Source organism: Triturus cristatus, chromosome 12 (assembly GCF_964204655.1).
Source record: "Triturus cristatus chromosome 12, aTriCri1.1, whole genome shotgun sequence".
NCBI classification, from domain to species: Eukaryota; Metazoa; Chordata; class Amphibia; order Caudata; family Salamandridae; genus Triturus; species Triturus cristatus.
In genome coordinates this window covers 863,912,376-863,924,409 of record NC_140595.1, presented here as the reverse complement: position 1 = coordinate 863,924,409, position 12,034 = coordinate 863,912,376, and the positions used below count along the sequence as shown (strand labels likewise).

Here is a 12,034-nt window from a genome sequence, read left to right as displayed (position 1 = left end):
AAATCCCGGCGGGTCCACTCAGCCTTTCATCCATCTGAGGTCGATAAAATTAGTACCATTGAGTTGGGTAACAATGAACATCTGTTATTCAGCACCAAGATACCTATGGGTGAACATGAGCTTTACAAATACACGTTATGTTATGTTATAAAACAGCACTGCAGAAACTTTGAAAAAGCAAAAATGTGGAAATTAGCAACTGATGAAAAGAGAAGTAAAGAAAGGGTTCAAGGTCTGAGAAGTAGAGTCAGCAGAGAGTTAAAAGGCTGAGTTAAGAGAAGGACTGAGACGGAGAAAAAGGAGAGCAGGGATTGTTCATGGGATAAAGCTAAAGCAAGAACAGTAGGACAGAAAGCAGCAGGTCATCCATAAAGAACTTGAGAGGAGAAAAAAGGAAGCAGGGAGAGCAGCGAGTGGTGAGAAGAGAAAGGTAAGCAGGGAGCAAGAGAATGTAAGGGAAGAGAGCAGGAAACTGGAGCGGAAAGAAAGAAATGAGGAGTGCGGGAATAACTCACAGTAGAAATTGTGTAAATTGTAAAAGTGGGACAATGAGTAATAGGAAGAGAAACTTGGGCAGGAGAGAGAGTGGAGAAGGTGATCAGTAGCTAGTAAAACAGCAAGTAAACATAGAAACTGACACAGGCACGCAACGTCCAATGAGCTAAAAGTGCTTCAGGGTCACCCCAAGGGCATACAGCAGGCCCCAGCAGCCAATGCCACACAGAGGGGTCCCCAGACATCAGGAGGACTGCATTCTACCCAAGGCCAATGACCATCTGTGATACATGGGAGACTCTGATGCCACTCTTCATATTCTGCAGGGGGCAGCCGGTCATTTTGCGTTATGCCACAGAGCCTCTCCAGCTGGGCTGCTGCAATTTTCAGGACACAGTTCTTGAGGGATGTGCTAGGCTGTGCTTCAGATGGGACCTCAATGACAGCCTCTTACAAAGTATTTCAGCAGCTCATCCAGAGGTTGAAGTGCATAACAAATTCGAATAGGAGCTGCTATCCTGAGTGCTAGAGGGTGAAGGTGATGAAGTTTTTAGACATGGCCAGGGACATGTCTAAAAAGAACATTTTGCAACTACGGTAATGGTCTTACACCTTCAGGTAAATGCATATAAGATATAATGCACACACCATAAATGAAAAATAATTGCAAGTTAAAGTAACTGGTGGGAAATGTATTCTTTTATATTATGAAAGTTCAGTTGGTTAATGTGATGACTGCAGATATTTGTATGTGTAACCAGATATCCACAGAACGAAATCCTGGTTGGTATACTCGAGAACAGTGACGTGTATGAGTTCCCATCCTGTGACTGAAAGCACTGAATATGCAAGGCATTGTTTTAAAATTTTAGTACACAGTAAAAAATAGGCTGCAGCAAAATTTGCAGAGATTAAGGGCCATTATTTAGACTTTAGTGGATGGGATACCCTGTCAAAACGGGGAACAACCTTTACAACGCAACTTTTACAACGCACTACACTTACAACGCATTTTTTACAACGCACAATCCATTACAACGCATGACATCACAACGCATGACACTACAACGCATTTTTAAAAACTACCTTTACAACGCATTCCATTACAACGCATACTACCATTACAACGCATACATTACAACGCATAATATAGTAATTTTTACCCCTATACTATCCAACACTTACCCTACTGTTGCACCCCCTGGAGTTAGAATAGTAATTTTTACCCCTATACTATCCAACACTTACCCTACTGTTGCACCCCCTGGAGTTAGAATAGTAATTTTTACCCCTATACTATCCAACACTTACCCTACTGTTGCACCCCCTGGAGTTAGAATAGTAATTTTTACCCCTATACTATCCAACACTTACCCTACTGTTGCACCCCCTGGAGTTAGAATAGTAATTTTTACCCCTATACTATCCAACATTTACCCTACTGTTGCACCCCCTGGAGTTAGAATAGTAATTTTTACCCCTATACTATCCAACACTTACCCTACTGTTGCACCCCCTGGAGTTAGAATAGTAATTTTTACCCCTATACTATCCAACACTTACCCTACTGTTGCACCCCCTGGAGTTAGAATAGTAATTTTTACCCCTATACTATCCAACACTTTCCCTACTGTTGCACCCCCTGGAGTTAGAATAGTAATTTTTACCCCTATACTATCCAACATTTACCCTACTGTTGCACCCCCTGGAGTTAGAATAGTAATTTTTAACCCTATACTATCCAACACTTACCCTACTGTTGCACCCCCTGGAGTTAGAATAGTAATTTTTACCCCTACACTATCTAATACTTACCTTAAATGCAATTTAATATTATGCGTTGTAATGGTATGCGTTGTAAAGGTAGTATGCGTTGTAATGGAAATGCGTTGTAAAGGTAGTTTTTAAAAATGCGTTGTAGTGTCCTGCGTTGTAATGTCATGCGTTGTAATGGATTGTGCGTTGTAAAAAATGCGTTGTAAGTGCATGCGTTGTAAAAGTGTGCGTTGTAACGACATACATCCTGTCAAAACATGACTGATATCCCATCTGCCATATCACTATAATGCACCTGTAATTTGACGGACAGGACATCTGTCACAATTGTGGCAAAGTACCCTGTGCACCAAGCTCTAAATATGACTGTGGTGCTGTGTCCTGTTCCATATTTACAAGGCAGTGCTAAGCTACTTTGCGTGGCTTAATGCATCCTTATAAACATCTCCCCTTTGATGCAGTTTTCTGCATTAAAGGGGTGTGCAATGGGTGTTGCTGGGAGCATTCTTAGTAACACCCATGGCTTTTTGAACTGCTCCAGATTTACAAGTAATCGTAAATCAGAGGCAGCAAAAAAAATATATGGCTCCCTAGAGGAGGTGTAAGGGTGGTGCAACCAGGAGAAATACTTGTATTTCTCCTCACTTTTTGCTGTGTCTATATGTTCTACATTCTGCAGCACACATAGAAGGAACAAAACAACATTAATGATTGTTGTCATGCAGGAAGGTGTCCCTTCCTGCACAAAAACAATCCTCTCTGCAATGCAGGCACCCTAGCACCTTGGTGCAAGGGTGTCTGCGTTGGCACACGGCTACTATTTGTGCGCCGCTGCAGGGGTGAGATCAGGAATGCGCCGTATTCTTGTAAATACAGCGCATTCCGGTACTTAGACAATGACGAAGCTTGGCGCCGCAAAATTGCTGGCGCCACCATGCTGCGTCATTGTCTTGTAAGTGAGGCCCTCAGTGTTTAAGATAAAAAAGCTTTTTTTTAAATTTTCATTTTTAGTAACATGCAATCACACTGTACCTAATGTAGACCTTTATATTTATGTTTTCATTAGAAGGACGCACTCCAGAATATCCAGCTGATAACACAGTTACATTACCTCTGAAATAAAATCACTCTTTGGCACCAGGAAACCTCAAATGACTACATTGATTATTCTTATTAGTAATGGACAGCCTAAGGTGTTTCACTGCAGCTACCAATTAGTTCTCCTAATGTCACATTGATATGTTGCCCATCTCCCTGGATTCGCTGTCCCAATCCCACATTTCTAAAGGATTACAATATGAAGAGGCAACAAAGAATGAAAGGCTCTTCAGAACAAAAACACAGGAAATCCCGAAATCTTTAGATTTACTCTTTATTGTTCTGATGAATGGCATAAAACACAGCAAAGCAGCCAACGCGTTTCACTCTTACATCACAAGCTTCATCAGGGCTTAAGTCCTAGAGGTGAAATTGAAAGTTCATACATTTTCTTTTTCGGTGTGTTGTAACACTCAATATTTTGCAATGAACACCAGATATTGTTACATATATGTGTGTTATTCAGCATTAAGGTACTCACAGCCAGGTCTCGTCAGCCATAACCGTCCATTACAGCCATATACTGGTTCTGATACAGTTTTTCCTGATTAACCAGTTGCCCACATTTACAGTTCTTTCAAGTAGCAGGAACCCTGGTAAGAAGGCATATTGCCCTCCTATGCTTTTCAGACAGAGGCAGGTGAAGGCCAGCATTATCCATTTTAGAATCGTTTTTTTGTTTTTAACTAAATTTATGCCAAGTGTAAAAGATTGGGAACATGGATTCCATTAGAACTTGCACACTGAGGTCACCGAGAAAGGCAACTTTGGGTTTTTTCATTACGTCTAGTGCCTTACGGTGTTGTGCTCTACTTGCCTTTTCATCTCACTTGTAAGGTGCACATAAAAGAGATGGGCCACAGTTGGGAAATATGCGGAGTGGAATTCGGTTCCAAATATTAAGAAGTTCTGTGTGCCTACATGCAAATTTTCTCGGTGTTGGGAACAACAAATTCAGGGGCATATTATCAAGCACGGCGTTAACATTATCGCTGCTTTAGCGGCAGAAAAACTGCCGCCAAAGCGGCGATAATGGGCTTGATAAGATGCCGCAGAGAATTCCCATAGAAGCACATGTTCACACCAGAGCAGCGATAATGGTAACGCTGTTTCTTGATAATATGCCCCAAAATTTTACTGGCTGAAAAATAGAGCAGGTAAAATGAATGTGTGAAGGGCCTACATTTTAGCCTGGATCCATTCCATAATAACCCCTGTGTGAACCTCAGCTTCCTCTCCTACCTTTGCCCTTCTTAGCCCCACTTTTACTAGTGTACCTTGTACACGTTTACCAACTGCTCAGAGAGGGTGGTAAATTCTTATGCTAAACCCCACGGAAAAGGGAATACCATGCAGCTTACCACCTCGTCCCCTGGGGCCCATTCAGTGGGGATTAACTAATAATTGCATGGTACTGGTCGGCTATTACTGCATGGTTCTGGTAACTACTGGTGCAGAGTTTGCACTCCACTAGTACCTACTAGCCAGGGTGGGCTACTTAAAGTAGCGGAGGACAGATCAAGAGGGACGAAAGGATCAGTTATCAGAGAAACACTTTTAATAATACATAGCAGGGGTGCTTCACTACATTAACTTCAAAAGATAAAGGATGCTAGATTCCATCAGAATGCAGTAGAGAGGCAGTGATATTGTGTTGTATGATGAGCTGCAAAGCACTTTCTTAACCGTCGAGAAGCATAACCACAGAAATGTTCTTTTGTTTTTGCTTAATGCTTTAAACCCATTCATATCAGGCACTATTTAAACAGAAACTAAACATAATAATGATACTTTCTATCAGCAGGTTTGATCAAGGACCAATAACTTTGCCTTCCAAAACCTGTACACTTCCTGATCCCAGGTTTTGATGAATAAAGTGTATTGTGGGTGATGTAGTCCCTGTTGGACTGAAGTGTAATCTTTTTCTGACAGATTTCACCAGAAATAGCCTGTCTGTCACATAGCATATGGGCACACTGGGGTATATCCCAGGTATATGAAGTTTGAACATAGAATTTATGCCTAACTAGAGATATGCTTCTGGCGCCTAAAGCAAACACCTCGATGATCAGTTTCTCAGGGTGCATTGTAAGAACGATGAAGATAATGCTTCCACGCTTCCGTGTGCATTTTTCTCCTGGATGGTATCTCCATCGAGAAAGGACACCAGCACTCCCCTTGCTCAGGCACGACTGTGTCCTGCATCGTTATTCTTTGGCAGCACAATGCTTGTGAACCTTATGCTGCTTTTGACAGATCCAGGCTTAGTTTGACACAGAATAAGGGCCTGATTACGATCTTGGCAGAGGGGATACTCTAACATAAACTTGACAAATATCCCGACCGCAGAATTACAAGTTCCATTGGATATAATGATATTGTAATACCGCGGACGGGATGTCCGATACATTTGTAAAGCAGTAGCACTGTCCGCCAAGATCCTAATCAGGCCCTAAGTCTAATACCGGGTGTGATAGGGGCTGATGCAAAAGCTCCATTGATTGGAGTGTAAGCCCGACCTCAATTGGTTGACCTGTTTGCACCCTGCCACCCCCAAAATCTTTGTTGTAGCTCATCACTCTCTACAGTCACTAAATCCACACTTTTCTCACCTCTTTAGCTACCCCCCAACCCCACAGACTGCACCTCTCACTTCAACCACACTTGTCTTGCCTCAGTTATCTGTGTCGGGTCTCTTAACATATTTTACCTCAGCATCCTTTGACTCTCTCTACATCTCCATGTACCTACCTCTATTTCTTTGTGTTTACCTCACTTGTCTTAATGCACCTCTTTCCTACCTGTCTCTCACAACCTCATCTCACTAACATGTGCCCCCCTCTACATTCCGTCCGCTGTCCTGCTCGCTCTTCCTCAACTCTCCAATTTACCCCACAATAAGATATGAACATGCTGAAATGGAGTAATAAGTTTAAATCTGTTCTGAACATTGTGCCCCAGAGATTTTCTTGCTCAAGGCCCTAAGTACCCTTAGGATGACACTGAGTTTATCACCTAACAGCAGGCACTTCAGGGCATATGTGCTTAATGCCGCACTCCACCCCTTCAGAAAAGCAAGGATGCACCATATTTACAACAATATAATGCAGCCCTGAGTTTCCCCATGTGTTGGCGCTAAATTTAGCAGCCTAGCACCAACGCAGGTGCAAGGGTGTCTGAGTTGAAAGGAAGATTCTTTATGTGCAGGAAGGTGTCCCTCCCTGCACATAAACACTCTTTCAATGACGTTTTGTAACTTTTATGTGTGCTGCTTAATGCAGCACACATAGAAGTTGCAAAACGTCATTTTTTTATTGTTTATGTGCGGAAGATGTCCCTTCCTGCACATAAGCAATCAGTGGTGTTTTGTTGTTTATATGTGTGCTGCACAACTCAGCACACAGAGAAACAGCAAAAACGAGGAGAAAGAGAGCATTTCTACTCATTTTGCCTGTTTAAGACTAGATTTTCCCTAGTCTTAATTTTGGCGCTGCCTCCTATTTACGCCACCCTTGTAAATAGGGGGCAGCGTCAAAATCAATGGCTATTGCGGGGAAACTCCCACCCGACACCCATTGCCCTCCCCCTTCATGCTAAGTATAGTGTGAAAGGGAGCCTTATTTACAAGGCAGCGTTAAGCCACGTTAACGCTTAACACCGCCTTGTAAATGGGGTGAAGCCCCTATCACCACCACAACGTCAAGTGACGTTGCGGTGGCGAAATGGGCTTGTAAATATACCCCGTTGTGTGATTGACAGGTTCACTATCAAAAAGACCCTCACATTTATGAAAAACTGCAGCGAGTCCGCTTTCCATTTCCAGCTTCAGTTCCTAGCGCTTCGAAGAAGCACATTAATCCCCCTAATTAATGAGGATTACAAAAATAAATGATATTGTATAAATTATACACCGTACACACGCGCACCACCCAGTCGGTCTACTTACAGCTCCTGGAAGGAAATCATGGCCAAAGTGATCGAGAAGGCGCTTTTCACCTTGGCCCTGGGACCCCACCAGGGTGATAGAGATGGAGTCCAGGGTCCGGGCATAGAGGGCCGTGCCTGTCACCACTTGTATTTTGTAGTCAGCCATGTCCTCGAGAGCAGCTCTGCGGTCCTGGGTGACTCGGGGTGAATTCCTTGCCTTTGTAAAGAAAGCAGCTGCGCGGTCGTCTTTATAAACACCCGGCCCCTACCCTCCCCAGGAGGCAGAATAAAGTTTTCTCACACGTAGATGTGGGCGCAGCAAGAAATTAACAGGCAGAGCCGAGGGAAAGGTCGGGTGTGGCTCTAAGAGCCCGACGCAGGGGCTGCTGAGCCGTAAAAAGTTTTGCTTGTAAATCTTGCAACAAACGTGAAAACATGACAAACTTTTCAAAATTCAAAAAAGTATTTTTCTAAAACACATGGAATTGTATACTCTTAGTACATACAAAATATAACACTGCATAGAAAGATATTTATTAAAGCGAATGTTTTTTTTTTTTAATTGACTTTTTTTTCATATCTCGTCATTGAATAACATCAAGAAACACTGCAGTCGGATCACGCGGCGACAAGTGCCTGCAATTCCGGGTCGATCCGGTCCCAGCTGAAATCTACAGCGTAAATATATAAATAACAATAGCTGAGCTTGCATTATGTATGTCTGCATAATAACCACTGGAGTAATTGAGTTTGTGAGAAGACCAGTGACACTTAAGCATGGAAACTATTATGGCATGGGCTACTGCATAGTGCCATCCTCCCTCGTGCTAAGGACCCCACCTGGGGACCCACCGTCCTGTCCTGCTCATTTCCACGTCTGATCGGCCATTACCAGAGAGTGTGTGTCCGATGCAGTTTCCAGCTTTTCCTGGTAGGTGCCCCGCTCAGCATAGCCCTCGCCTCTGCCCCCCTTACCACAAGGACCAGACATCACATCGATCTCAGCTTGGCCGCCTTCCACGACATTGCCATGAGCCGTTTGGCAAGCACCAATGCCAGATCAATAAATCCAGACATGTTTGTGCTTTTCCCTATCAGGCCTTTAACCTCAACAGGCACAGTGAGGCATGTCTAGGTATCAGCCACCCCATGAAGTCTGTTATATATTGCAGGACTGCGGCCCAGAATCCCACCACTGTGCAGCGCCACACTGTGCGCAGGGAATCAGCCGCAGCTTCGCTACATCAAGGACACCCTGGGGCAGATTTACAAGCCCCTTGCGCCACGTTAAAAGTGACGCAAAAGTGGCGCAAGGGGCTTGTAAATCTGCCCCCCTGTTTCCATCCTGGCGTCATGCAGTTAATTCCATGGGGGTTATAAAGGTGTGGTGGAGGTAGCTAAACTGAACATGCCACAGTCTGGCATTCCTGGAAACTCCTTTGACCATCACTAGGCATTTCACCCATTGTTCCTCCGATACATTTGTGTCTACCACATGTTCCCAAGATTCCCTAGGCCAGTGGCGTAACGAAAGTTGAGGGGGCCCCCCTGCAAAGTACAAGGAGGGGGCCCCCTCCCCGGGCCACCACCCACCACTTTTGCAGAGGAGGTCCCCTGGAGCTTGAGGGCCCACCCTGCAATGAGGGGGCTGCGGGGGCTTATTTTACGCCACTGTGAAGATGCCAGACATGCCTCTTATTTCAGTTATGGACCTATCTCATTAGAAAAACAACAGACCTACAACTTCGGGCGATAAGACATCCACTTTAACACCAGGTAAAAAACAGAACAAATTCATTTTGCACTGACATAGCAACAATAATTAGCCCATAGTAAGATTATTCTATTTTGGCCACAGCCCAAAAATAGAAAAACTTTCTCATCTGCCCCGGCAGGGAGGTCTGTGGGACTAGCAGGTTTCTGTGCCCGGGGAGGTCTGTGGGGACGTCTTTGGGACTGGCAGGTTTCTGTGCCCAGAGAGATCTGTGAGACTGGCATGTTTCTGTGCCCGGGGAGGTTTGTGGGACTGGCAGGTATCTGTGCCCAGAGAGGTCTGTGGGACTGGCAGGTTTCTGTGCCCGGAGAGGTCTGTGGGACTGGCAGGTTTCTCTGCCTGGGGAGGTCTGTGGGACTGGCAGGTTTCTGTGCTTGGGGAGGTCTGTGGGACTGGCAGGATTCTGTGCCTGGGGAGGTCTGTGTGGCTGGCAGGTTTCTCTGCCTGTGGAGGTCTGTGGGACTGGCAGGTGTCTCTGCCTGGGGAGGTCTGTGGGGCTGGCAAGATTCTGTGCTTGGGGAGGTCTGTGGGGCTGGCAGGTTTCTCTGCCTGGAGTGGTCTGTGGAGATGGCAGATTCTGTGCCTGTGGAGGTCTGTGGGACTGGCAGGTTTCTGTGCTCGGGGATTTGTCTGGGGCTGGCAAGTTTCTGTGCCCGGGGAGGTCTGTGGGACTGGCAGGTTTCTGTACCCTGGGAGGTCTGTGGGGATAACAGGTTTCTGTGCCTGGGAAGGTCTGTGGGACTGGCTGTTTTTTTTGCCTGGGGAGGTCTATGGCACTGGCAGGTTTCTCTGCTTGGGGAGGTCTGTGGGACTGGCAGGTTTTTCTTCCTGGGGAGGTCTGTGGGGCTGGCAGGATTCTGTGCTTGGGGAGGTCTGTGGGGCTGGCAGGTTTCTCTGCCTGGAGAGGTCTGTGGGGCTGGCAGGTTTATGTGCTAGGTGAGGTCTGTGGGGCTGCAGGTTTCTGTGCCTGGGGAGGTCTGTGGGGCTGGCAGGGTTCTATGCTTGGTGAGGTCTGTGGGGCTGTCAGATTCTGTGCCTGTGGAGGTCTGTGGGACTGCCAGGTTTCTGTGCTGGGGGAGGTCTGTGAGGCTGGCAGATTCTGTGCCTGTGGAGGTCTGTGGGACTGGCAGGTGTCTGTGCTTGGGATGTCTGTGGGGCTGGCAGGTTTTTCTGCTTGGTGTGGTCTGTAGGGCTGGTAGGTTTCTGTGCCCGGGGAGGTCTGTGGGACTGGCAGGTTTCTGTGCCCTGGGAGGTCTGTGGGGCTAACAGGTTTCTGTGCCTGTGGAGGTCAGTAGGACTGACAGGTTTCTGTGCCCTGGGAAGTCTGTGGGGCTAACAGGTTTCTCTGCCTGGAGAGGTCAGTGGGACTGGCAGGATTCTGTGCTTGGGGAGGTCAGTGGGACTGGCTGGTTTCTGTGCCCGGGGAGGTCTGTGGGAACTGCCAGGTTTCTCTGCCTGGGGAGGTCTTTGGGACTGGCAGGTTGCTGTGCCCAGAGAGGTCTGTGAGACTGGCATAGCAGGCAGTTTTTTCTGCTTGGTGTGGTCTGTGGGGCTGGTAGGTTTCTGTGCCCGGGGAGGTCTGTGGGACTGGCAGGTTTCTGTGCCCTGGGAGGTCTGTGGGGCTAACAGGTTTCTGTGCCTGGGGAGGTCAGTGGGACTGGCAGGTTTCTGTGCCCTGGGAAGTCTGTGGGGCTAACAGGTTTCTCTGCCTGGAGAGGTCAGTGGGACTGGCAGGATTCTGTGCTTGGGGAGGTCAGTGGGACTGACTGGTTTCTGTGCCCGGGGAGGTCTGTGGGGACTGCCAGGTTTCTCTGCCTGGGGAGGTCTTTGGGACTGGCAGGTTTCTGCGCCCAGAGAGGTCTGTGAGACTGGCATGTTTCTGTGCCCGGGGAGGTTTGTGGGACTGGCAGGTATCTGTGCCCAGAGAGGTCTGTGGGACTGGCAGGTTTCTGTGCTCGGAGAGGTCTGTGGGACTGGCAGGTTTCTCTGCCTGGGGAGGTCTGTGGGTCTAGCAGGTTTCTCTGCCTGGGGAGGTCTGTGGGGCTGGCAGGATTCTCTGCCTGGGGAGGTCTGTGGGACTGGCAGGTTTCTGTGCTTGGGGAGGTCTGTGGGCTTGGCAGGTTTCTGTGCCCAGGGAGGTCTGTGGGGCTGGCAGGTTTCTGTGCCCGGGGAGGTCAATGGAACTGGCAGGTTTCTGTGCTTAGGGAGGTCTGTGGGACTGGCAGGATTCTGTGCCTGGGGAGGTCTGTGTGGCTGGCAGGTTTCTCTGCCTGTGGAGGTCTGCGGGACTGGCAGGTTTCTCTGCCTGGGGAGGTCTGTGGGGCTGGCAAGATTCTGTGCTTGGGGAGGTCTGTGGGGCTGGCAGGTTTCTCTGCCTGGAGTGGTCTGTGGAGATGGCAGATTCTGTGCCTGTGGAGGTCTGTGGGACTGTCAGGTTTCTGTGCTCGGGGAGGTCTCTGGGGCTGGCAGGTGTCTGTGCCCGGGGAGGTCTGTGGTACTGGCTGGATTCTGTCTCCGGGGAGGTCTGTGGTGCTGGCAGGATTCTCTGCCTGGAGTGGTCTGTGGGGATGGCAGATTCTGCGCCTGGAGAGGTCAGTGGGGCTGGCAGGTTTCTCTGCCCGGGGAGGTTTGTGGGTCTGGCAGAATTCTATGCCTGCAGAGGTATGTGGGACTGGCAGGATTCTCTGCCTGGGGGGTCTGTGGGACTGGCATGTTTCTCTGCTTGAGTTCTGTGGGAATGGCAGGTTTCTGTGCTTGGGGAGGTCTGTGAAGCTGGCAGGTTTCTGTGTTTGGGGAGGTCTGTGGGGCTGGCAGGTTTCTCTGCCTGGAGTGGTCTGTGGGGATGACAGAATCTGTGCCTGGAGAGGTCAGTGGGGCTGGCAGGTTTCTGTGCCCGGAGAGGTCTGTGGGACTGGTAGGTCTCTGTGCCTGGGGAAGTCTGTGGGGCTGGCTGGTTGCTCTGCT

General features: G+C 47.7%; 1 protein-coding gene across 3 annotated transcripts in view; it reads right to left on the bottom strand.

Annotated features, from left to right (window-relative positions):
* LOC146783136 (hydroperoxide isomerase ALOXE3-like) overlaps positions 1 to 7,516 on the bottom strand; it is a 284,932-nt gene extending 277,416 nt beyond the window's left edge. For 2 of the 3 annotated variants that reach the window (XM_085637851.1, XM_085637852.1), the window contains exon 1: positions 7,316 to 7,495. In XM_085637851.1, the coding sequence (XP_085493977.1) occupies positions 7,316 to 7,462 (147 nt within the window). In that variant the 5' untranslated portion in view covers positions 7,463 to 7,495. Of the gene's footprint in view, positions 1 to 7,315 lie in introns of all 3 variants that reach the window. The other variant, XM_085637853.1, reaches the window with a different exon arrangement.
* Between the last annotated feature and the right edge of the window lie 4,518 nt (positions 7,517 to 12,034).